The sequence below is a fragment of the Habropoda laboriosa genome, unplaced genomic scaffold (genome assembly GCF_001263275.1).
Source record: "Habropoda laboriosa isolate 0110345459 unplaced genomic scaffold, ASM126327v1 scaffold99, whole genome shotgun sequence".
NCBI classification, from domain to species: Eukaryota; Metazoa; Arthropoda; class Insecta; order Hymenoptera; family Apidae; genus Habropoda; species Habropoda laboriosa.
The window spans coordinates 206,702-232,065 of NW_017100239.1; the positions used below are offsets into that span (position 1 = coordinate 206,702).

At 33.8% G+C, this 25,364-nt stretch overlaps 8 protein-coding genes across 8 annotated transcripts in view; 4 read left to right on the top strand and 4 right to left on the bottom strand.

Annotated features, from left to right (window-relative positions):
* Positions 1–2,974, top strand: part of LOC108571807 (cyclic AMP-dependent transcription factor ATF-6 alpha) — a 3,320-nt gene extending 346 nt beyond the window's left edge. Inside the window, exons 2-8 of the mRNA XM_017933949.1 lie at positions 63–257; positions 342–499; positions 585–798; positions 888–1,471; positions 1,558–1,709; positions 1,816–2,411; positions 2,495–2,974. Of these exons, the coding sequence (XP_017789438.1) occupies positions 63–257; positions 342–499; positions 585–798; positions 888–1,471; positions 1,558–1,709; positions 1,816–2,411; positions 2,495–2,925 (2,330 nt within the window). The 3' untranslated portion in view covers positions 2,926–2,974. The remainder of the gene's footprint in view (positions 1–62; positions 258–341; positions 500–584; positions 799–887; positions 1,472–1,557; positions 1,710–1,815; positions 2,412–2,494) is intronic.
* A 419-nt stretch (positions 2,975–3,393) lies between these two features.
* On the bottom strand, positions 3,394–6,220 carry LOC108571751 (iron-sulfur protein NUBPL). The gene is made up of 8 exons (XM_017933864.1): positions 6,191–6,220; positions 5,905–6,124; positions 5,355–5,683; positions 4,898–5,271; positions 4,648–4,809; positions 3,813–4,019; positions 3,516–3,716; positions 3,394–3,415 (listed from the first exon to the last, which is right to left on the bottom strand). Exons 2-7 carry the CDS (start codon positions 5,986–5,988, stop codon positions 3,568–3,570), a joined length of 1,305 nt encoding a protein of 434 aa, XP_017789353.1. The 5' UTR covers positions 5,989–6,124; positions 6,191–6,220; the 3' UTR covers positions 3,394–3,415; positions 3,516–3,567.
* Positions 6,221–6,256: 36 nt separating this feature from the next.
* Positions 6,257–11,231, top strand: LOC108571750 (protein SMG7-like). The gene is made up of 5 exons (XM_017933863.1): positions 6,257–6,335; positions 7,088–7,158; positions 7,253–7,591; positions 7,682–10,580; positions 10,695–11,231. Exons 2-5 carry the CDS (start codon positions 7,127–7,129, stop codon positions 10,911–10,913), a joined length of 3,489 nt encoding a protein of 1,162 aa, XP_017789352.1. The 5' UTR covers positions 6,257–6,335; positions 7,088–7,126; the 3' UTR covers positions 10,914–11,231.
* A 581-nt stretch (positions 11,232–11,812) lies between these two features.
* On the bottom strand, positions 11,813–13,498 carry LOC108571706 (putative E3 ubiquitin-protein ligase SINA-like 6). Its single transcript, XM_017933818.1, has 5 exons — positions 13,400–13,498; positions 13,068–13,247; positions 12,379–12,669; positions 12,059–12,301; positions 11,813–11,962 (listed from the first exon to the last, which is right to left on the bottom strand). Exons 1-5 carry the CDS (start codon positions 13,412–13,414, stop codon positions 11,813–11,815), a joined length of 879 nt encoding a protein of 292 aa, XP_017789307.1. The 5' UTR covers positions 13,415–13,498.
* A 737-nt stretch (positions 13,499–14,235) lies between these two features.
* Positions 14,236–15,382, top strand: LOC108571827 (transcription factor A, mitochondrial). The gene is made up of 4 exons (XM_017933967.1): positions 14,236–14,294; positions 14,538–14,910; positions 14,989–15,087; positions 15,173–15,382. Exons 1-4 carry the CDS (start codon positions 14,236–14,238, stop codon positions 15,380–15,382), a joined length of 741 nt encoding a protein of 246 aa, XP_017789456.1.
* Positions 15,383–15,841: 459 nt separating this feature from the next.
* LOC108571707 lies at positions 15,842–16,958 on the bottom strand. The gene is made up of 4 exons (XM_017933819.1): positions 16,682–16,958; positions 16,462–16,557; positions 16,236–16,366; positions 15,842–16,111 (listed from the first exon to the last, which is right to left on the bottom strand). The coding sequence occupies exons 1-4, from the start codon at positions 16,788–16,790 to the stop codon at positions 15,842–15,844; spliced, it is 606 nt and encodes a 201-aa protein (XP_017789308.1). The 5' UTR covers positions 16,791–16,958.
* A 559-nt stretch (positions 16,959–17,517) lies between these two features.
* LOC108571803 (probable histone-binding protein Caf1) lies at positions 17,518–19,860 on the top strand. The gene is made up of 5 exons (XM_017933944.1): positions 17,518–17,566; positions 18,169–18,667; positions 18,740–18,997; positions 19,122–19,449; positions 19,554–19,860. The coding sequence occupies exons 1-5, from the start codon at positions 17,548–17,550 to the stop codon at positions 19,731–19,733; spliced, it is 1,284 nt and encodes a 427-aa protein (XP_017789433.1). The 5' UTR covers positions 17,518–17,547; the 3' UTR covers positions 19,734–19,860.
* A 1,148-nt stretch (positions 19,861–21,008) lies between these two features.
* LOC108571766 (slowpoke-binding protein) lies at positions 21,009–24,731 on the bottom strand. Its single transcript, XM_017933894.1, is given in 8 exon segments — positions 21,009–21,126; positions 21,355–21,428; positions 21,431–21,562; positions 21,815–21,906; positions 22,016–22,310; positions 22,413–22,678; positions 22,810–22,979; positions 24,400–24,731. Coding segments are annotated over 8 exon segments (1,479 nt in total).
* Between the last annotated feature and the right edge of the window lie 633 nt (positions 24,732–25,364).

A 25,364-nucleotide genomic window follows, 5' to 3' on the forward strand; every position in this document is an offset into this window, starting at 1 on the left:
TTTAAAAAGATTAAATATATTTAAACACTGTGATGTTAATTAAGATGTGAACATTTTTACAGACAGTGATTGCTCCCTTCTTCCAGATGATTTATTTCAAACTTTAAGTTCTGAATTAGGTATTCCTCTTCTCTTAGAGAATGAAATACCTTCAAAAACAGACGATGGTATTGATAACGAAACAATAAAAGATATATCTATAGGGGAACCTTCAAATAATTTCAAAGAATTAGATATAAATGTACAACAAAATTCAGGTATTTCACACTTTGTTCTTTGTTAATCTGTTGATACTTAAAACTGTAAAATTTTGAAAAATATTATATTAATTTTACTTATAGATTTGGATTTGGTTAATGATATAAAGATGGAAATTAAATTGGAACCTGTAAGTCCTTATATTCAATTGCCTCTGTCTCCAGCATCAAGTTATTCTGAATCTAATAGATTAGACCCACAAATTGAAACAAATTCTACTACTTCACTGTGCGAATTTAAGGTGTGGCTATGATGCTTTCAAAGTCAGTGGCAGTAAATTTTACATCTGTATACTTTGTATATTAAGGTATATTGATTTCTTATAGGCAACACTGGAAACACCACCTATTTCACCTCCACAAAATCTTTCTCCACCTATATCTCCAGAACCAATTTTAAATACAGCTATTGGAAAGCAAGTAAAACTTATGCCTCTTAAATCTCAAGATGCAAAGCAAACAAAATTTATTCTTTCTAAAGCAAATTCTGCTAAACGGGTTCGAGTTCAACCAAAAAATAATGTACACCTGGTCTCTGATGGTAAGGCAATATGTAATGCGTTTTAATTAATTTTATAATATTTACTTGTAAACTGCATACTATGTCTTTATATACATCATATTTCCCAGAACAGTCGCAGAATGCTATATTTTTGAACACTCAGAATTTTATTGCACTCACTCAAAAAGTTAAGCAAAATTATACATCGTATCCTTTGATGGCACATGTAGTGTCAACTAATGGGAATAATAAAGTTCAGTCGTCTGTACAGTTTCCATCAGTACAAATAAAAACAGAAACAAATACAATTCAAATACCACAAGAAAATCATGTAAAAATAATAAATAATATTCCTAACACATATACACCTGGAAAAGATCAAGCAGTAAACATGATTGATACCCCAGTAGTTCTTAACAATGAAACAGCTGGATGTACCTCCATAGTTGTCAAAAACAATTCACCTAGGTGTAGACCAATAGTGATTAAAACGGAGAATTCAAATTATTCTCCAATTGTTGTAAAAAATGAGGCCCAGGATGTTAATTTTGTGGGACGACAAGATTGCGAGATAAAAGCGTTAAAGAGGCAACAAAGAATGATAAAAAATAGAGAATCGGCTTGTCTGTCGCGAAAAAAGAAAAAAGAATATGTATCTTCGTTGGAAAAACAAATTTATGAGTTGCAGCAAGAAAATAAACAATTAAAAATGGTAAAAAACTGTAGAATAATTAAATATATATTGGTCTAATGTATTTCTTATTGATTCTGATTATGATAAAATTCTGTCTATATTAGGAAAATATAAACTTAAAACAGAGACTTTCAGCATTACCGGATACGAATGCTAGTACTAAATTTAGAAGTGTAAATCTTAATTTAAATAAAAAGAATGTTGCTATTCTTTTGGGAATGGTTTTTATGGTGTCTTTAAATGTCAATGGTTTTAAGTAAGTTTATAATAAACTGCTGTTTTATCACAGACAGACAAATCCAAAATTTAGTATAATAAAGATTACAATGAAAAATAACAAAGTGAAAATTCTTTCCTTGCAGGGATATGCTTTCGCAAGGTAATCGATTCGATAAGTTACCTACTGATATTCCTATTAATGCACAGTATACTAGACATGGAAGAACTCTACTCTGGACGCCTAAAGATCAAATTCAGGAGGAAGACGAAGATGGTTTCCGTAAAAATGTGTCAATACCTCAGCTGATGTGTCCAATGCACATCAATCAAAGTGAATCAATTCGTTTAGATTATGAATTGAGACGATGGATCGGTGGAAAATCCGACCAAGATGATTGGGCTACATTGAAGAAAGGAAAATTGGACGCGAAACTTATAGGAGAACTTTTATCATCGCCTCGAGCAATGCAAAAGAGACCTAAACATAAACGTAACCTATCAGAAAGAAACAAATCTGAAATACTTCGAAAAACAACGGGCCCACCGATATCAAACGCAGTGGAAGTTTTTTCTCCAATAGTAAAGGAACATGCTTCTTTGTTCGAAGCTCTAGGAAGAAGGGATGATACCTTCTATGTAGTTTGGTTCAGTGGAGAACATTTACTTTTGCCAGCTTCAAGTAAAAACAGTACAGGTAGACCAAGAATGTCATTGGTGCTTCCTGCTCTTCCTATGAATGGTAAGAATGTTATGTTTAATCCATTTTCGATATAAGAGAGGAAAAGATCGTACTACATAAAAGTATCTCTATTATTTTCATAGAAACATTTTCAACGCCCGCAAATCATATAACTATGATGCAAATTGATTGTGAAGTTACCAATACACAATTGTTGCACTTACAACAATCCGTTATACCTAATCATTTAAAAAGTAACAACGGATCTAAAAGTCATACGCATCAAACTCAAACGGCAAATGACGTGTCAGACGCAGTAGCAGCGGATATAACTAAGAATTATAAACCATACTTTATTAAAGAAACTAGTCATAAGATTTTCCAAAAAAAAAATTCAAAAGATACATATGCTGACAAAAATAGTAGAAATTATAATAAGACGACCGCTTATATACTGAAACAGAAATTTATTTCAGAATTTGACTTAGAAGAAGTAAAAACTGAAGTGTTAAAGGATTCGAGGAAATCAGAATCCCGAATAAAAAGTCCAACGTCACAAAAAAAACAAAAATAAAAAAATTGTAGCATTATTTAAGAAAAGTTTGTTTTCTCGTGACGTGCAACGGCACAATACTAGTAACGACGTGCACACATTGTTCACATATACATACGTGGTATCAATAGCATTTATATATATGTATTTACATATATATATATACATGTGCATTTTATACAATTTAATATAATTTCAAAGATTGATTTAACATACGATAATTTAACACTCTTAAAGTTGAATTATTCTCTGAAATTATAATTTATACAACCTTTGTACAAATAAATGAATAATATTGTCACATAAATAAATCATGGCGTATGACAAACTTAACCCTGAGTACGTCTTATATTCTAAGAAACTGACGATAATAAGTGGTGTATTGTATTGTTAAGGCCTATACAAACTGGGATACAATCGCTGGAAACACTGCATCCCAACAGTCGACAGACTATCGCCGATGTATAATTATAGTATAAATTCTCGAATTTTACATATATGTACGTACCGCCTAAACAAAACAATAGGGATTTAAAATAAAGATTAATTTTAAAGTGAATTTCGATACACTAAAAGCTAATACAATATAAACCTGTTAACAAATAAACTACCATATTTTTTTACGAGCAACCGCATCAAATTAATAACTACGTATAAATACGGTCATTTTAAGTTTGGCGTAGAACCGCCAAGATAAGATTTTAAATCCGTTATAGTAGATCGTACTAATTTGGCTTTGATAAATGGCTTTCCAATTCTCTGATGTGCTATGTATCGATGACATCCACCGAAAGAGTAATAATAATCGCCACCTTAAATGAAGAAATATACAATTATATTGTATAAAATTGGGGAAAACAATTTAAATATAATAGAAAAAACAGGAGAATAATAATTATTGTTATTACCTTCGTTTCCTTTAATCCACAAAACATCTATCGGTGGTACAGACGACTCTGTCTGAGGATTGCACAATGTATCTATTAAACTTTGAACCTTTTCTTCATCGACAATTGGAAGAATAGGCCGAATAAGTATGTTCATTGGAATATCATAAATCTCGGCGTTTGTGTCAGAATGAATGCTAGTGGGATTTTTATCATTCATTTCGGAAGCTAAATGTATAAAATAATACAAGTAAGAACACGATCAATCGCAAATAAATACGAAATATATGATATTAGAAACGTTTCTATTACGTGTTGCTTACATAAATACTTTCTCAATGATGCCGAAAACGTTGCAAATTGTCTAATTCCCAATATCATTGATAGAAATACCGTAATTCCTAGAACAGATATATCTGTCGTAAAAATAACACGTTAAATTATCAAGCAACACTTAAATACATGTATTTATGATGTAATTCAGAAGTCACAAATTCTGCTTAATATGTCTAAATTATATTCATGTTTTTCTTTTAACGGATATAAAACAATATTCTCAAAATGTTTAACATTAAAAATTAAAACTACGTACGATGTACAGTATCCGTAACGAGTCACCCATAAAGTAAGTTTCAGCCGTTTACCTTCAGAGTTTATGGAAGTATTAAAAGAGGGGATAAGATATGAAAATAGGCGAAGAGTTTAAAAATATTTTGTATGATTTTTTCAGCACTTTGTAAATCTTCATATGATTGGTTTAAATAATACAATATTTGAATAGGAGACGTTATTTTGAAATAAATGTTCAATAAACAAAAGATTGTAATTGAAAAAAATAGCTAAAGATATCATTCTTTGTTTAATGGTTGGTTAGCTAAAAACAAAATTACACGCTCTGCTAAATTTTTATATGCATCAGCATGAATGCTTTCTGGTGTAGATAGCACAATTGGTTTACCAGTATCACAACTTTCAACAATGTTTTCTGACAATGGAATAGTTTGTATAATTTGCACACCTAGAAGAAAACAAGTTGTACTAATTGTACTATGTTATTACTATGCTTTGCAATTGCACTAGTTGTACTATTCTCATAAATTGAATACCAAGTTCTTCAGCAATCATTTGTGTTCCACCATTGTAAAGAATTATTTTATTCTTACACTTTGGGCATACAACATTGCTCATATTTTCCACAATTCCAATAATTGGAATGTTTAAACGTTTAAACATATTAGCACCTCTTCTAGTTACTTCTAAAGCTGCTTTTTGAGGAGTAGTTACCAATAATGCACCAGTGACTGGAAGGTTTTGTATAATTGAAAGATGCGTGTCTCCTGTTCCAGGTGGAGTATCTACAACAAGATAATCCAACGGATCCCATGCTACTTGACGTAACAATTTATCAATTGCACTCATTACCATTAACCCTCTCCAAATTATAGGAGACTTGTCATCTGTTAAAAAGCCCATAGACATGCTGTATATGAAAAAAGAATTCTACGACTTAAGATAGGATGATGATAGAAGTATAAACAAAATGTGCGAAATTTGTGTTCTCACCACTTTACACCATAATTTATAAGAGGTTCTATGAGATTTGCATCATTAACTATGGGGGACTGTCGAATATTCATCATTAACGGTATAGATGGACCGAATACATCAGCATCGAGTAAACCAACGGACTTTTTTGGTTCAACAATTTTTAAAGCGGACGATAAATTTACAGCAGTCGTAGATTTACCTACTCCACCTTTCCCAGATGCCACAACAACAATTTGCTTAACACCTTTCAAAGGTTTCTGTTTCGGAAGACCGCGTGCCATTATTTCCTTTCGTTTCATTTCCATTTCTTTCTGTTGTCGTTCATCGAGAGAAATGGTACGACTCTATAATGAAATAATGAATAAGTATTTATCAGACATTGGGGAAAGGAATATTTAATAAATATTGTTTTGTAATTATTAATAAATGTGACATTTGCATATAGTTATATTATCGTTAGTATAGTACACATTAGTAATTTCTATATGCATTTAACAAAATCAAGCGATACCGACTTATCGAACATCGTGAAATATATTGTAGATAACGTAAAAGCTTTACATACTAATGAAAGCAATCGGTGCTTATTTGTTCCGTCATGATTTCGTTGAAGACGCATGAAAATTTTAATAGAGGTGAATGCCAACATTTTCAATAGTGATGTACGTAGATTTACTTCATACAACTGGCAATACCTTTCTAACCTGACATTTCGAATAGCATAACCGCGAAATCCTTTATTTCATAGCTCCGTAGAACATGGCATACCGATATTAAAAATTTTTCTGTAACGTTTAAGTTTCGTATTAACGGTCTGCTCGTACGTACATAGTTCAATAATACATTTTTACCGTTTTTGTGTGCATTTGCGAGAATTTTAATGCTTCTCATTTTAAGTAACAGAAATGTTTAACGCGAGGGCAGTGCAGTTTTTCATTAACGCGAAGCACATATCAGTAATGCGGTGCAATTTAGGTTTGACATAAATATGTGAAAGTAAGTCCTTTCTTTATTTTTAAAGCGTTTTATAATACATTTTAAATTTGTACAACTTTTAATTTCAAAATTGAAAATTAATACCATTGTTTATGACTTTTTTCGTTCTTTATGTATTGTCATAGTTAACCTAACTTTTCACTCGTAACATACATACATCGACTTTCGTGTATTAAATAAATGGTATTAATTTTTACGTTTCTTGATGCTTTATTTTGTCGAAACTTTAAGGTTTTATATGTTGCTTTCAATACATATGTACACGCACACAATCGTGCGCGCGCGTGTGTGTGCATATCTATATGTAATATGTGTATGCACATATGTGTATGTGTATATATATATGTATTCGGCAATTCCTCCCGTATAAGTCGAAACGAAAGTTATAATGTGAAAAATTATGTGTAACCGTCCGAATTCATTGACATGTTTATATATTTAATTGATATACAAGGTGTTGCTCAACATTTTTTCGTCCATCGTATTTCGCAATAAATAATAAAAGGTTAATATATTGCGAGAAAACTAACTAAACAGAGAAAATTATTGAACAAGATACAGTGTATTGTCAGTTATACATGTGCATTAGTAAGCTAAATATTGAGTCTGTAACATGTTCTTACAAATGAGTGTATGTGTATATAGAAATATATGTATGTTTTCTCATATGTTATTAAGTTTAATATTTTCCACATATTGAACAGGATAATGTATACATATGTACATGTATATTTAACTTTTTATTTACATAGGGAAAACATTTTGTGTCTGCGATTCAAGGTACACAGAATATGGGCCTAAACGCAGCTGTACAAGCTTTAAAGTAAGTTAGAAATAAAGAATATTATTTTTCCATATCTAAGTAAAATATTTATACAATGTTTGCTAATAATTCATTTGATTATTATTTTTATTAGGAAAGCAGAACCGTTAAAGGATAAAGTACAACGTTGCAGAGATCTTTTAAATGACAGTGACGCATGGGTTTGTCAGCAGCAGCTGCAGAAAATATACCAGCAAGTTCTCATATTGGACCTGGAATATGCTCTGGATAGGAAAGTTGAACAAGAACTTTGGAACCTTGGATTTAAAAACTATATAGCAACTCTGCAGTCTCAAGCAAAGGATAGGAAGAATCCTAAACGTGGAGAATCCCAGGCTTTACTTAGTTCATGTTTGGCGGCAGCGAGTGGTTTCTATTTGACATTATTACAGGAAATTTGTACCGCGTTTGACCTAGATTTACCATTCAGAAGGTAATTACATAGAATAGATCTGACCTTCTGCCAATTCTGTTCTAAGTACAATTTAGATAACAATAAATTTTATACAAGCTATATTTCTAGGAAGGGTTACATTTATGGATGTACATCGCCATGGAAGGCTATCGAAAAGTTATCAGTGCCTCACAAATCTTCGTGTTTTTACGCGTGCCAATATTGCCTTGTGCACTTAGGAGACATCGCTCGTTATAGAAATGAGAGTAAGCAAGCGGAATTGTTCTACAGGCATGCGGTATCGTTGTCACCATCCAGTGGACAACCGTATAATCAGTTAGCCCTTCTTGAAGCATCTCGTGGTAACAAATTGGCAACTGTATTTCACTATACACGGTCTGTTGCTGTAAAACATCCGTTTCCCGTTGCCACAACGAATTTGGCAAAAACGTTATCTTCTGCTTTAAATGATACATCGCTAAATATAGAGGGAAAAACAAAATTAACTTCTCAAGAATATATAGCAGTCTTCTTAAAGCTTCATGGCGTTATTCATAATGTTGGAGATTTAAAGATCGCTTCTACGTATGCGAAGTTACTAACTGAAACATTAACAGCTTTAGTTGCAACAGAAAGTTTTAGCTCTTGGATGCTTGTTCAAATGTTTGTAATTAATTTGTACGCGTTGGAACATACAACGAGTGTTGTTGTGGGTAGCACTGAAGCATTAAAGAATGAACAGTTAACGCCCGATGAGAAAATTGCTCGTGATTGCATTTTGGACCTTATAGCTGGAAGTCTGGCTGCTCTGTTATTACCTGTCTATACGATCAAAAATTCTATTATCGAATATTTCGCTTTGCCTTCTATAAAACTGTGCCTTGATTGGATTCATACGAAACCCACAGTTTTGGAGGAAATAGCCTTTACGTCGAGGCTTCAAATCTGGCCCAGCCTATGCGTATTGTTGAACGCTTTGCAGAATTGTGTGGCCGATTTCACATATGATCAATACGTTAAAGTACCACTGCCAGAGGATCGTGATCTACAAGGATTTTTACCTTTGGAAAAAAGTTTCGAGTGTTTAAAATTTACGAGTACCGATTTGGAAGATAACATCGAGGCTTCGAATAAGTTACGCGCCGTTCGTATACTTCGTTTAGGTCATTGTTTAGCACAATACAGGATCAACGGTGCAGCATTGATTGCTATTACATCAGGAGAGGAAAAGGGTGATAACAGATTCAGTTCTATAAGCGAAGGAAACGGACTGAGTAACGAATTGATGAAAGAGTTAGAGGAGCTCAGTTTAAATAGAGATAGACAATCTGCTGTATCGACTAGTCCAGTTCTTTCGGAGTCTGCCAGTAGTAAAGGTTCTACCGATGTCGATGTATTGGATCACGCTCTGGACAAAAGGATAGGCATTTTGAAACCTCAAGGTTCGTTAGAACGAAGTAAAGATGCAATAGTAGTTGCGGCTACTACTACCATGGTAGAATGCAACAGTTTCGAAAGTAACGCGTCGTTACCCACAACCAGAAAGCCAAGGCAAAACATAGCGATGCAAACGATAATGCGACGCGCCGAAACAGAACAAAAGCAAGTTACGTTTAAAAATCTGTCTCCGTTAAACGTAGAAGAAGAAAATGAGAAAAAGGGTAAAGTAAATTCATCGACGTCTCCGACGAAAAGTATACAACCGAACAGCGGGAACAAAAGTGTACCGATTGTTGGAGAAATATCGAAACTGAACAATGTTCCTAACGCGCCTACTAATACACCGATAACCGTTCAGAACCGATTACCGTTGATGCCTTTCGCTACGACTGCTGTACAAAGTCAAATCGTTTCTGTTCAAAACCAAATGAAAACCGCAAAATTACAACATCCTGTGTCACAGTCGCCTCAAATTAACCACCTTCCTACGAAAGAGCAACAAACTTCTGGAATTCTAACGCCAATATCTGGAATATCTCAATGCGTAGGAACTATCTGTTATCAAAATCCAACGTTTAACGTACAAAACCCGCAATTTACGAAAAATTATATGACGAATCATGTTGGAAATATATCGAATTATCCGATTCAAGGACACTTTACTAGTTCCACGCAACAATCGATGCAACCGCAGAATATAAATTTGCAACACGCACCCAGTCAAAATAGGTCTATACATCAGAGAACACCAACTCATAATTTACCCCCAAATTCATTGTTACATCAAAACCTTGGGATTTCACCGTCAACTCAACAGAACGTTGTACCAAATACTTCGCAAAATATTGGCGGTACTCAACAGGCTGGGAATATTGCTTTGCAACAAAGTCATAGTTTGAACATTCAACAGAGCCATAGCTTGGTTGGTGTGCAACAACAAAATCTTGCAAAAACTGGCCTTAGACCAAGCGCGATATCATTACAGAATCAGGTTACCTTAACTAGTTCAACCATGGCGAATGTTTCTACTTTGTCAACGTTGAATACATATCAGAAGAAACTTCACCAAGCTGCGTCCATGATGCCAAATGTGTCCAATGTGCCGGGTAATTCGTTGAACCCGACAACTACGTCGAATTTTCAGTTCAATTTCAACCAAAGTGACTTTAATCAAAATGCCTTTGGTCAAATACCACAGAAACAACTGTCATCGTCAGTGTATAATAAAAGTTCGGACGTTTTAGAATTTTCGTTACCCAATCACGTGGGCATGCCGAAAAATCAAACACAGCCAACAAACAATTATCCGCTTTTCCAAAATTACGAAACCACGAATTTCAATTTGTGGAAAGATAGTCAGCATTCGCAGCTTTCCATACCTTGCTGGGGTTCAACCAGCGGAGGTATGCAATTGCATGGAGAAGATGCATCTGTCATGGAAAACTATCATAATTGGGAGGATTCTTCGAATCCTGGAAGTATGATCCCACAAGTTCCATTGAGAACTTCTAACAACTATCCATCAGATTCTCAACATATTAAACATTTTGGCAGTGGAAGTAATTTCGAAAATTCTCGATCATTAGACGTACGTATTGCTCCGATTCCCCTATAAAATAAAAATTAATCTTATGTACGCATTATATATTATAGTATAGGCATACATATATGTATATTATTATAAATATTTGATTGATTGCAGGTAGACGTAAAATCGAATCAATCGATCAACACAGGAAACACTTATTCCCTATTTAGCAGTAACAATACATGGGGATCAAGTTCACAAAGTAGTAATGTGTCAAATCAGGATCAAACAAAGACTCAGCTTAGTCAACAATCTTTATGGTTTGGACCTGGACCATCTCCCTTGGAACGGCTTTTGGAACAGCAAAAATCATTACGCGAAGGAGGTACCTGAAGGAAAGCAATATAGATTATGTCGAAATATATTGAAAACAGATGTATCCAATTTGTGGATTCAACACTAACTAACGGGATCTAGTGAAACGTACTACAATAAATTCCACCGATCGTTCGACGAAAACGTTAAATTTGTTATAAAGCAACAGTTAGTGAGAGATTTCGTAGACGTTTAGATGTTCGTTATGTAAAACGAACAATACATACGTCCAAGGCGTTATGAAATACGCTATATAAAAACACATAGCTGTTAATTACTTACATTAATTGTTACGCGCATGATAGAAAACAAAGTTATTCTGATAGAAAATATTGCGCAACGGAGTTTTTCAAAAATGATTCTCTTAAATCTATCCTAGCGTTCACAATTGTGATCGCTTGAAAAGAATGATATTCAATGGCAGAAAGATTCGTCATCGGTAAATAAGTAGTATAAAAATAACGTACATGAATTATGCCATTAACGTCAGCAATGTGTAATCTGTATGAATTTAACGATACACATTTTACAAGAATGATATAAAGTCTCAGTTTATTTTCTAACAATTATGTACATTTTTTTCTTTGTAAGTAACGCTTTCACCAAACAAGAAAAAGAAGAGGGAAAAAAAGAAAGACACGAATATATAATGTACGAACGATATATATTTACGTTTTCTAATAGTTAAACAGATACATAAAATACTTTTGAAAATTGTCGCATTGGTAAATCTCTAAGTTGAATTTAAATAAAACGAATGGTATAGATCAGCATTTATAACATTGTAAAGATAAGAAGAACTCGATGTAACAAACATAAAGAATAATTTTGTTCGATTTATGACTGAAATTAAAAGTTACGTTTAATTATTTTCAAATATACGAATTAAAATTCAATGGAAATTGTACAATAGTTTCTTAAATTCTAGTACGACGATAAAATTTACGCGGTTTTATGGTTAATATGCATTCAAATGAGTTGTCCCTTATCATTTCAGACATTTCTGTTTCATGCATGTGAAGACTGTATAGAGAAAGCATTTCTTTGCTTTGTTTATATGATGTTACCTATTCCAGGGGCAAAATGATCATTAAATATTAGCCAATTTTAATAAATCCATTCTAATTTAATACTTATGTCAGGTTTAACGTTAATAATACTACCATTGCAAACCGTCGTAAGTAGTAATTTCCATTTTTAAGTGCGAGCTCATATTCGAACAACTTTTTTAAGGGATCCTTATCTACATATTGTATATTTACTACCAGTCTTCCATTATCATGAATCATAGCATTAAAGAAAAACAAGCCCATGTTACATATAAAAAATGCAAACTCATAAGTTCTTGGCAATGTTGTGGTATCTACAATCCATTTCTCAGAAAATATTACACTCCATTTATCAACCTAAAATCGATCAGTTTACAACTAAATGCTAAATCAAATAACTACAATATAAACAAGACATATGATGATTTTAATACCTCATAAAAGATATCTTTGTGACATTCCCTTAGATGCCTTATCAATAGTTCATATGGCAGTTGAAGTATGCATGAACCAATTAGGCATGGATATGAAATAGCAGAATTTACAGTTTGTATACTTTCATGCAGCTGTACCAAGCTTGTACATGAGTTTTCATCTGTTTGTGTACAGGAACTAGATACTACAAAATCCGTTTGAGTAGAAACATCTTCATACTCTTTCTCAATTATTTTTCTATACTTACAAATATCTACTTCCATCTCTACTACTTTACTTACTAGAAATACCTATTGAACATAAAAAGCAGAGCTGAGAGTAATTATTAAATAGACAATTATATTAATTTTATTTTGAGGCAGAAATTCAGAAACATGTAGGTACGTTTAAGTAAAGCATTGCACACATGTTTCATGTAGCACTACCCTCAAATTTGTAAACAATATTAAGTTGTGATAAGCTTTAGAAACATCTGCATATTCTGATAATAGTAAATCGAAATTCGTTTTATTTCGAACGACGAGTCGTCGATTATTTGAAATGTAGTTATCCAATGTGAATTTGACAGGTAACAACAACAACCGTGATAAAATCTAATCATTCAAATTCGCGATATATATAAAACATCATTTAAAAAAACAAAGTGCTTGTATCATTAAACCTTCATATCGTTGAGATGCTGAATTACATTCTCTAAAGTTAAAGGTCGGAGTTCAGTAAAATTTGCCTTGCATAATGGACACAATGACAGCTTTGTGCAGCAAAAGTAACATATATGATGCCCACGTTGACATTGTAAAATGTGTGACGTAGGAATTTCCAAACATACAGGACACGCAAGTATATCATCCAACTTTTCGAACCAGTTCTGGAAACAGGCAATATAAGTAAATTTGCATTGTAGTATCACAGAAAAGGTATAAGTATACCCCGTTGGCACCTATGCATACACATATATATCATAATTTATGCATGTAGGAAGTAAACTTCTAATATTTCATAACATGTAGAATGCATTACCAAGGTTTTATCCATTATTTTAAATTACAAATAACTGCAAAATGATTTTTTATATTGGAACAGAAATTTTACTACACATTTACGTCGTCACTTATTCACCTCGCTTTTCATCTTTTATTCAGCGGGTATTCCCAGCATATCGACCATGCGGAACTTTATAAAGCATTTTTAAAACCCTAGGTTTCAATCAAGTTTTAATTGTATTTGTACACATTCTGTGTTTAACGCAGATTGTAACTACTAAGTAATATAAGCTAATGAATACAAAAAGATTGCAAGAAATAATTATTGAAAGGAATTACAATGAAATGTCAAATTTAACCAGAATATGTTGCAATCTTATGTTGCAATACATTTACACTGAGTCTCGTCGATTCTTGCCGGAACCCTAGAATTAATCCAAAAACAGAGTTTGCAGTCTGTACACCTTGTAAACTTTCATCGTAAACAGAAAATCGAAGCTAAACAAGCTCTTTTTTATCACAGAATGATAAAATTTTATCGTTTAATTATTAAAATTAATAAAACGATCTGTGTACAAATAAAAGTACAAATATTTAATTCCTTTAACACGAATAAAAATGTATTGTCACGTCCCGTGGTCATTTAGCGAAGAAAATAAAATGTAATTAGGCGAGGACCAATCGGCCTGTTACAAGGGCACTGTGACGAACCAATGAAAATCGTTTGATGCGTACTACGTTTATTAGTTTTGTTTCGTCAACTCTCTTGACGTGAAAGTTTAGTTGTATACTTAGATCACTTTACACATAAGTACTTTGATATTAGAATGGTGTAAATAATAATACTAAGAGAGAAGGATTATTATATGTAAAATGGCGGGTTTTGGACGATTTATATTTTTTCTGTATTCGGAAAATTTGTTGTACGCAAGGTAAAGTGTTCAATCTTCAGTCAAGTATTATAGAGAATTTTGATATAAAGTAGGAATGAAACTTTAGCGATCGTACCACGTGTACATAAACTTTTTCTTCGATGATTATTTTGTGTTAACTTCACACTAATTTGGTATAATGCTATGTACATATAAAGACAATTTATTCTATAATTTTAATGAATTAACAATTTTTGTTTTTATTGCTTCTTATTAATACAAATAAATTCGTCATTGTTTTAGAAATTACTCATTAAACTTTCATCACAACATCTCAAAGAATGCATTAAAATCTATAAAAGAAACTATTTTTCCACCAAAACCAAAAAGACCAGAAGCTTCTTTCTTTTTATACATAAAATATGTTAAACCTAAGCTTACTGTGGAAAATCCACATATAAAATATTCTGATGTAATAAAGAGAGCATCTAAGGAATGGGCAGAATTAGATCCCGTTGAGAAGCAAAGATATCAAATGCAGTATTCTAAAAATTATGAGATATATATCCAACAATTGAAAGAATATAATAAGTCTATAACTGATGAGCAAAAACACTTGTGGGAAGAAAAAGTGAATGAATATAAGCAGATTAATAAACAAGTTGATAATAAACGGGTAATTGTACCAATATACGAAACTATGAGTTGATACTTTTATTTTCTGTTGATATACCTAATATAAGATTGGTTACAGAAATGTAAGACGTTTGGTAAACCGAAAAAACCATCAAGTGCATTTTTGTTATATTTATCATCGATGAAAAATGAAAGAGATCCAAGTGTACCTTTTAAGGTATTGCAAATTGATTTGCAATCAACATTGGATTGATGAATAATCAAAAAACAAAAGAAGTTAATATATCTTTTCTTTACTTTAGACTTGGGTGGAATCAATGACTAGAATATGGAATGGACTACCAGATACAGAAAAGGAAGTATACCGTAAGCAGGTTGCACGACTAATGGAACAATACCGTAAAGATTTGGACGAGTGGGAGACAAAAATGATCCACTTGGGTCATCCTGACATTGTAAGACTTAAAACTGTAAAGAAATATGAACACAGCAAAAGTGAAGAACAAGAATAAAAATTGAAGTGTTTTATTATTTTAGTCCTTTAATAAATTAGTAATAACCTTAAACAGTTCTCAATAATTTTAAACATTTTACAAGCTAATGTTAAAAGCACTTAGTCTTCATGAAAATATATTAGACCAATTAGAAATCTAATTTTGAGTATATTTGACAGCATTACATGGACTACAGTGATGTTTACATGTAGTAAGTAATTTATTTGAAACGATCAAATTATATATTAAGAGGATCAGTAGCAATATTAAAAAACCTAAATATAAAATAGAACTCACTATATTCGATTGAATGTGTTAAATCATGGAAAAATAACGTGTATTCTACTGTTTTAGTACAGTTATAATTATCCATTAAGAACGTTTATTTGAATATATGACATATGTTTGTATTCTTTATAAAAATTTAAGTGGAGCACTTTGGATGAATGACTTGTCAAATTGTACTTCATACATAATTTATATGTTTAAAGTTTTCCGAATGTCCGTATTGTGCAGACAATAGAAAAGCCCATAATGTATTAGCGTAAAACTGAAAATGTACAAAGCTAAATCTCCAAGTATCATATGAATTACTGTTACTAATTTTCTGAATTGATAAATTAATTGGGGTTTAATATTGCATAAGATCAAAACAGCATACAGAAAATTATTCTCGTGCATTTCTCGTGTATTTATACAATTATATAGGCGTCCCAACATTATTGGAAAGTATGGTATTGTGATTGTCTGTAATATTTAATTAGGTGTTACACATAAACAATAAAATGTGTCATAGTATTATTGATTGAGAAGATAAAATATTTTCCGAAATTGCGATAACTTTATTTTTTGTACAAATATCTGCAATTACCTTTCCAAATAAATGATCCAATTGTAACATGAATAGTATATTGACGATAATAGCCAATATTATGTAATTTACACGATTTGTTAGTGATATCGGTGGTGAATGTTTTGCCTGACTAGAAATGGCATTGATACCTTCAAATTTAACGTTTACATTACTAAGTTTATTTGTATTATATAAAAAAAAGTATTTGTGTAAAATATATTTTTAACACTGTATGGTGCATTACCTGATATTTTACCATTTACATTCTGATTTAAAGTTTCTCTTTGTACATCAGTAGCAACGAATAGTTGACTAGACAAACCTAAATGTGTAGTATGAGCTGAAAGAAAATAACAATGTTTCAGTGGTGTTACAAAACAAACAGTATTAATTAGATAAACATGAAGTAAACGTTTACTAATTCCTTTTGAAGAAGATAACTGAAATAGATAAATCACGTTTACCTTCTAATTCATTACTGCCATTTTTACCAGTGATTTTTAATAAACGTTTCTCCGAGTTTTCCAAAATTCGTCTTTTCCTGGCGTCTCTTTTAGCATTGATATCTTCCATGCTTTTCGTTGTGCTTCGATTATTTAGATGTTAAAAGGCAAAGTTTATGCTTCTTCTTAATCCATTAGAAGTAGCTTATCTCGTAAATATACACGATATGTAAGTTGAAGAAAAATTTAAAAATAAACTGAAATCTACAAATTTGTTACAATATATTTGTTAAATTCATTTTCATATCACTAATTATACACGAATGTAGCGATGAACGGCAAATATTAAACAAACGCTATTAAATCGTTAAACACTTTTAATAAACAAAATGTCGAAATATACGGCTTTTATGTATAGTAATTGTACAAACTGAGAGTCATTGTAATTCTACCTATATAGTGTAACAATTAACTTCTAAAATTGCACATGTTAAGCTTGTCGAATTGACAATCAGTGGTAAACTGTGATGGACAGACATACATTTATAATTGAATTGTTTAATTCGATTTCATCTGTTCAATATATATATTGTATATTGTTAAACGTAAAAAAAGGTTTGTTAGACGACTAAAATTTTTCATACAATTTTGGTTGTTATACAAGTTTATAGAATAAAATGTGTATATACTTCAAATATAAATAAGCTACGTATCGTATAAGATTCATGATTGGTAGTCGCTCAATGGAAACGCGGTATAGATTTAAGGCATTCTACAAGTACGGTTGCATTTTTAATGAAATCCGGCTGGGCTTCGCGGCTTTTGGCGGGTGAAACTTTCTTATTAGTGTTTTACGTATTATATTGTAGATTTTACGAAATTTAACAATGGGAGATAAAGATGGTGGTAAGAATAACGTAATTGCTTTGTAAATCTGTTTATTTTTGTAATTATTCATACAATTAAGATGATCGGTCGTTTGTTCAAAGGACGCTTTCTGTATTATAATAAACAACTTTGTCTTTTACCAGATATTTTTATAAAATAATTTTTCTTTCGGCAGCAAAATTCATCTTTCAAAGTCGCTTAATTTATTGTTAATGCCTAGTTGTTGTTGTTCTAAAAACGAAAAATATTTCTGTATCGTAAACAAAAAGAGTATATAATACTGTTGTACTTTGGTATTAGGTTATATATTATCCCGAAGGGGATAAGGTTTTCAATACTTAAAATGTTAAATTATTGAGTTTTTACATCGTGAAATGCACATTCCGTCTAAAATACATATATCGATCAATCGATTTATAATATTTATAATATTTGAATGTTAGTGTGCTATTATCAGAGGTGTTTGAACTTGACATCTTTTGTATCTTAAGTGTGTTTTTCCTCTTGTTTCTTCATTCCTTTTGTAATTGCATGGTATTATGATCATGTAATTGTTTTTGTGTATCTTGATGTCCTTTAGCTATTTTGCTTAGCTTATTGTACAAGTTATTTTATTGCAGAAACTTTTGATGATGCTGTGGAGGAAAGAGTTATCAACGAAGAATACAAAATATGGAAAAAAAATACTCCTTTTTTGTATGATCTTGTGATGACACATGCTTTGGAATGGCCATCTTTAACTGCTCAGTGGCTACCAGATGTTACTAGACCAGAAGGAAAAGATTATTCTGTACACCGTCTTATTTTGGGTACTCACACTTCAGATGAACAAAATCATTTACTTATTGCTAGTGTTCAGTTGCCTAACGAAGATGCTCAGTTTGATGCCTCTCACTATGATAATGAGAAAGGAGAATTTGGAGGATTTGGTTCTGTTAGCGGAAAGATAGAAATTGAAATAAAAATAAATCACGAGGGGGAGGTGAACAGAGCACGATATATGCCACAAAATCCATGTGTAATTGCAACTAAAACACCGTCCAGCGATGTCTTAGTATTTGATTACACAAAGCATCCAAGTAAACCAGATCCTAATGGGGAATGTCAACCTGACCTAAGGTAATAATAGTTGTGTGTACTTATTAAAAAACAATAATAATGGTAATATAAAATTTTTGTATTCTTAACCAGATTAAGGGGACACCAAAAGGAAGGCTATGGCCTTTCATGGAATCCAAATTATAACGGATACTTGCTCAGTGCATCTGATGATCATACAATTTGCTTATGGGACATTAATGCACCGCCTAAAGAAAATCGCGTTATAGATGCGAAAACAATCTTCACTGGTCACACCGCTGTTGTCGAAGATGTAGCTTGGCACCTTTTGCATGAATCTTTATTCGGATCGGTCGCGGATGATCAGAAGTTGATGATTTGGGACACAAGGTAGTTACATATTTATAGTCACCGGTTATATAAACGAAAGTGAAATATTATTGAGAACAGGTTTAGATTTGACCGATCATCGAGAACAGTTCTTAACGAAAGCTCGTATTTTTGTCATTTTTAGGTGTAATAATACCAGCAAACCAAGTCATACTGTCGATGCTCACACTGCTGAGGTGAATTGTTTGAGTTTTAATCCGTATTCGGAATTTATTCTTGCAACTGGTAGCGCCGATAAAACGGTAGCACTTTGGGACTTGAGAAATCTTAAATTAAAATTACATTCTTTCGAGTCTCATAAAGATGAGATTTTCCAAGTTCAATGGTCACCGCATAACGAGACGATATTAGCTAGCAGTGGTACGGATAGGCGTCTACACGTATGGGATCTAAGTAAAATTGGCGAGGAACAATCTAGCGAAGATGCGGAAGATGGACCACCCGAGTTACTGGTGCGTATAATAATATATTCCTATATCAAATAACTAAGTACTATGTGTACTCAGTTGTTGGAATTCTTCCGAGAATATTTCATATACATTAATACTATTCATAGTTTATTCATGGTGGCCATACCGCAAAGATTAGTGATTTTTCGTGGAATCCGAATGAACCATGGGTGATATGTTCAGTGTCAGAAGACAATATAATGCAAGTATGGCAAATGGCAGAAAATATTTACAATGACGAAGAACCGGACACACCGGCGAGTGAACTAGAAGCTGGTGCGTCATAAAGTGTAAGGAAAGTAACCGATTAAATTATTTGATACTGAAATTTTCTAATGACACGTGCGCGCCCGCGTATATATGTACATATGCGTGTGGACGCGCGAAACCAATGATCCCAATTAGGATTAAGAAGAGAAGACGTTAAAGTGAATTTGTACGTTCGAACGAAAAAGATCATCGAGAAGCAATAATACCTATTTTTACTACCAATCTTAAGTCCGCTTATATACACATACATTTCCACAATTAATTAAACAAGCATCGTATATATACTTTCGATGTTTCTTAGAAATAATTGATGCTTGTATTTCATCGATCATATGTATTATGATACACGTTACGTATAAAATTATACAAAAATCAATTTTTCTCCACGGATTCTGTGATGCATTGCAATTTCTTACGTTTATACATAAAATTTATTTACTATCTATGGAGTAGAATGAGTGTAATATCATTTTCGATAAAGAAGACTAACCCATATTGAATTGAAATTGCGACGTGTTGTTAGTTTCGAGAGAGGAAAATCACACATTCTGTGTGTGATTGCTTGATGGTAAAAACACAGGTTTATGTTGTTTGAATCTAGTTATCTAGTTAGTTTTCTGGTGATCTACTACAATAAAATGTTATTTACTTGTTCCGGTTGGAAATTAAACGCGCAATGGTGAAATATTCTACTATATTCTGCATATGCGTACACATAATGAAACGAATGAGAAAAAGCATGCATGTTACAGTGATACCGCGACGATACATCCATGTAATTCCTTTTTATCTCGTTCTACTGAATAATCTCGTTATCTCGTCGAAATGTCGAAGTGTTGAAATGAAGTGAAAGTATTGTAGAAACGTGTAGGAAAAATTCGATAGAGGAGGATGAATTAGCAGTTCTTACGAAATGACGTTTTATCATTTCCCTATTTTTTCCACAAATGCAGGTGTCTTGGGTGTCTTTTGATATTTTAAGTAGTAATAAAATAAATTGCACTTGTATAATTTGTCTTTTTCTCTTTTCATTTCTTTTTTCATTTTTTTATTGCCCTCTCTTTCTTTTCTTCTTTTTCTTTTGTCTTTTCATTTATTAATATTATTATTATTATTATTATTATTGTTGTTATTGTTGTTGTTGTTGTTGTTGTTGTTACTATTATTATTAAATGTATTATAGTCGCATAACTATTAAGAATAGAGATTAAAATAATTTTTTGGCACTCGGTAGAGAAACGTACGAATATTCTAAAGATAAAATTGCGACCAAGTAGATTTTGTTCCCATAGTTATACAGCCGTGTTTGAAAGCTCGTTGTATATCTCGTCGAGTAAAGAATTCTTGCAAACGGTGTCCGGTCCGTGCAGAGATGTTGTATCAATATCAACAGTATCCAAGTGTGTGATTCTGCAAGGCGGAAAAGAGAAGTTTAGATTTTAGCGATAGACATTGTTCCAGATACACATCAATTAATTGGATCCTTCGTATCATTACCAAAATCTGCGTGTCAAATAGACATCGCTTATAGAGCACGACCTCTGCCTGTTTGTGCATGCAAAACGAATCTTTAGCAAAATATAAATAGAAAGAGAAACAAACAAGTTATTGAATTTTTCTACAACACGATTACATTACCTTTTGTTGGCGTTTTGTCGTTTAATGCCATCGAGTAGGTTCATTATGGGCGGCGTTAACATTGGACGAAATATCTACGAGGAAAAGCAGGAACGTAATGCGGTTCACGAAGATCAATATTTCTGAATAAATCATGAACGAGAAGCTCCTCAATAATTTTATGACGATTAGATGATTCGGTAAATATGAATTTTAGTAACTCAACGACCTATACAAGTTAACGGTTTGATTAGTTTCATCGAAGCGGAAAGCCCGTTTATTTTTATGGGTTCCCGCGAAAAGATCAAACAATAATTGGTTAAAGTGGTGTCGTCCTCAAAACTTATCGATCAAATGTTGTACTAATGCAGCTATATAAATATTATTGGTGGTCAAATGTTTGAGAAATTGAGAACCCATGAAAAATGAGATCGAGCAATGATCAATAGAGAGAGAGAGAGAGAGAGAGAGCGATTTGTACTTGTGGATACATTTCAAGATCCGACAGATGCACGGAATTTGGTTTAAACGATGGTAATTCGTAACCAGCGCACATTTCGAACAGCATATGACCTAAAAGGATAAATATTTGATATGATGTGAAAGATATTCATTCGGTGGTTAAAAAGGGTTGCGATTATGTTTATTTTGATGAGATAGAATGACTCGGAATTGATCTTACCGAAGCATATTATGTCGATCGAGATAGTTTGCGACGTTCGAGAAGCGATCAAAGGATGTATTCGGCTGGTGAAGCCGAGGAGTGTGTTTTCGAGGCCGGCGAGTCGTGCGACACCGTTTTGAACTAGCACATTTCCCGAATGTAAATGCGTCACGGTTGGAAATCCTCTTTCTTTCAAAAAAATCAACGCTTCGAGAACTTGACGTCCCATTTGTTGAACTTGGGGCAAGGGAAGTCCCTTACCGCGAGAAGCGTATTTTTGACTCCAATCTTCGTTCCAGCCTGTTCTTTCGATCTAGGAAAAATTGTAACCGTTGACTAACACGTTTAACAAGTGTATTTCAATTGAAACAATGACATCGGCGGATTGTGATTCTCCGGTATTCGGTATACTCACCCCGTAAATTAAATCTTTCAGACTGCCTTGACTGATCGGTTGGACCACAATCACGTACTGTTGATTCTCATATTCGAGAAAATCGATATCGAATATAGGACATACGTATGGATGTTGCAAGGCTAGGAACAAGTCGTTCAAGACGTTCTTCGTTAACGGAGAAACGCTTAACGAGCAGTTTCTATTCAACGGAGCTAAGGTGATCAGTCGATCGGTTTTCAAAGAAGTGTCCCTCACTGTGAACCAGTGTTTGTCCATTCTAGAGCCTATAATAGAACAAAAGAGCAGAGATTTTTTTTTCGTGGTTGTCAGCGCGATCAGAGTGTTGGTTTGAAAAGAGAGGATATTGATGATAAGAGAGAGGTGCGTTAAAGACACGGTAGCGCGTCAAGTTTACCGAGATTATTCAGCTGCTTGACGAGAGTGTAGCGCGGTGTTCTACGAATATAGACCTGACAGATAGATAAGGCACGATCCCTGGACCTTTTTTCCATTTCCATGCACTCGCCAACGTCCTCGCAAACGGATGCTCCGTGACCCAGTGCCGTGTAGTTGTTCCTTCCATTCCTATTTTTGGGCATACGGCAAATTACTCTTTCTCTTTCTCTTATTCTTAACTTGATATTACTTTTTTCTTAATTGTTCCTCGTGTCATTTTAACACGTGTATGTTCGTAGAAACGAAGGAAGCGAGAGCTAAACGAATTGAAAACAACAAAGGAAAACATAATCATTACCCATTAACCGAGGTATCGTCAATCGAGCTTTCTGGAAAAATATAATTGCGTTTACGAATTATATTCCGTTCTGACGAACGATTTCTCAAGCGATACCAATAACAGATGAAATTCACGCACCAACGACCGCAAACTGGATCAGTTGCGTTAGCATTAGTAGTCGCGAATGGCCGCCTCTCTCTACGAATACAAGGATTTCATCTAATAAGATGACTATTGTAACGTCGATATTTGCCGAGTAAACTTGTTTATTTCATTCTCTATATCACACTACTCTTCGTTGTCTCTTCTCGTGCTTCTCAATTGTTGCTTTCGTTTAATCCGTTTTATTATATATGTATTTCAAATACTCTGACATTGTCATAGAAGCTTGATAAAGTCGAGAGAGTTCGGAGAGTGAGTTGAAGAGAGAGGGGAGAGAAAGACCTTCGTTGTTGCGCGACTGGTATTCGTTTTCCTCGGGATCGTGTGTTTTGCAAGCAGTTCTGATGACGATCAACTGTATCGTCGTTGTTTATCTCCGTTTCCATCGTTGAACGAACAGCGTCCAAGAAAAATTTCGGTCGAACGAAAAACACTTTTAACTTAGCGGCTACTTCTTCAACTATGGCTACTGTTATGCATTGTGTTTGTACGCATCCGAGTACATTGCTCCGATCAATCGGTCGGTTTTCAATCGAATCGAATCGAATCGAATCGAATCGAATCGAATCGAATCGTATCGAATTGTGTACATTGTGTAAACTAATGGGGGAATTGTGATTTTATTTAAAAGTTTCAGCGGGTGAATATCGCGGTGCAATCAAGGGTCGAGAATACTCGAAAACGATCGATAGTCGACGACGGCTTGACAAACAAAATTTTCGAAGCATTAACGCTTCGCAAGGATAGGCTAATCGATTATATCGTGGAATTAACGTTGTTTGTTCGAATAATATCTACTAAATCGCGGAAAGAAAGTCGATCGTTTATTGGCTTGGCTTAATTGCGTTACTATAATATTTGTCGAGAATCGAACTAAAAACCGATGAACGTTCAAGTAGGAACGCACTGTATCTCACTGCGATTTGGTGTGATCGGAGTTACTCGGCGGGTAGTATCGATCGTAGGAAATGTTTTTTCCTGTAATCGTAGTACTATATAGGGTGACGTACATGTAAAGCTAACTTGGAAAAATGTAACGCGCGTCTGGAAGGAGATCTCGCACGAGAAGTAAAGAGAGAAGAGATGGGAGAGGGGAAAGATGCATACCTGACGTCTGATTCCTTGCAACCTCGTGCAGCGGACACGCGACTGAAAAGTATTTTGGCTAGATTGTCGATTTTATTGGTTAACTGGTAACTACTCTTCTCTTCGTCGCTGTCCTCATCTTCGATACTCGTGCTTCTTCCACGACGAAGAGTGCCCCGAGCGGAGACTATAGCCTCGGAATCGAGCTCGATGGCGCTTTGAGTCCTTCGATTGACGGCACGACGCTTCCGACGCGTCCTCGGTCGCTCCTGCCAGAACCTATCGTGCCCGGTCACATCCGGTTCTTTGTGATCCTCGTCTCTTTTGTTCAAATTCTGATACAAGTTGAACATTTTGTCCCCTTTCTTCTCCCTTTTATACGCGAGCAAACAAGTTTTTTTCTTTTTTTTTTATTTTCCCTCAAGCATTCCTCGTATACGCCGACTGGGGTTCATTCGTCTTTTGTTCACCGTGACCACGACGTCGAATCGATGCGATCTGCATTCACGATGAATCTCTATTTCGAAAATCCTCGACTATTTCGAACGCACAATACCTTTAGTTTACCTTAGGGTTATCGCGCGGGAAAATGTTACACAGCGTCATGACGAAAAGAAAGATCGATTTTGTACGATATCTCCTTGATGTCTCCGATGTGTGACTAGTGAACGGTCGTTTTCACCTTTTCTCCACATCTTATCGATTACTTACGCGAACGTTATTCCGGCAAACGATGTCGCGGCGCACAGTTACTTGGCGGCTTTACAAATTCCTTGATATTCTTTCAATTGTTGTATCGCGAGGGCTTCGTTGTTTTCGCTATAACGACTTTTCATCGTTGCTTCCGTTCGTTGAACTTTAGTTGCGTTAAAAAAAAAAAAGAAAATTTATTCGCGCACCAAATCGAACGTTGTGCGTACATATGTATATCTCGCGTGTGTGTCCTATTTCTCTAGGTCCCGTACACAATTTGGGAGGACATGAGC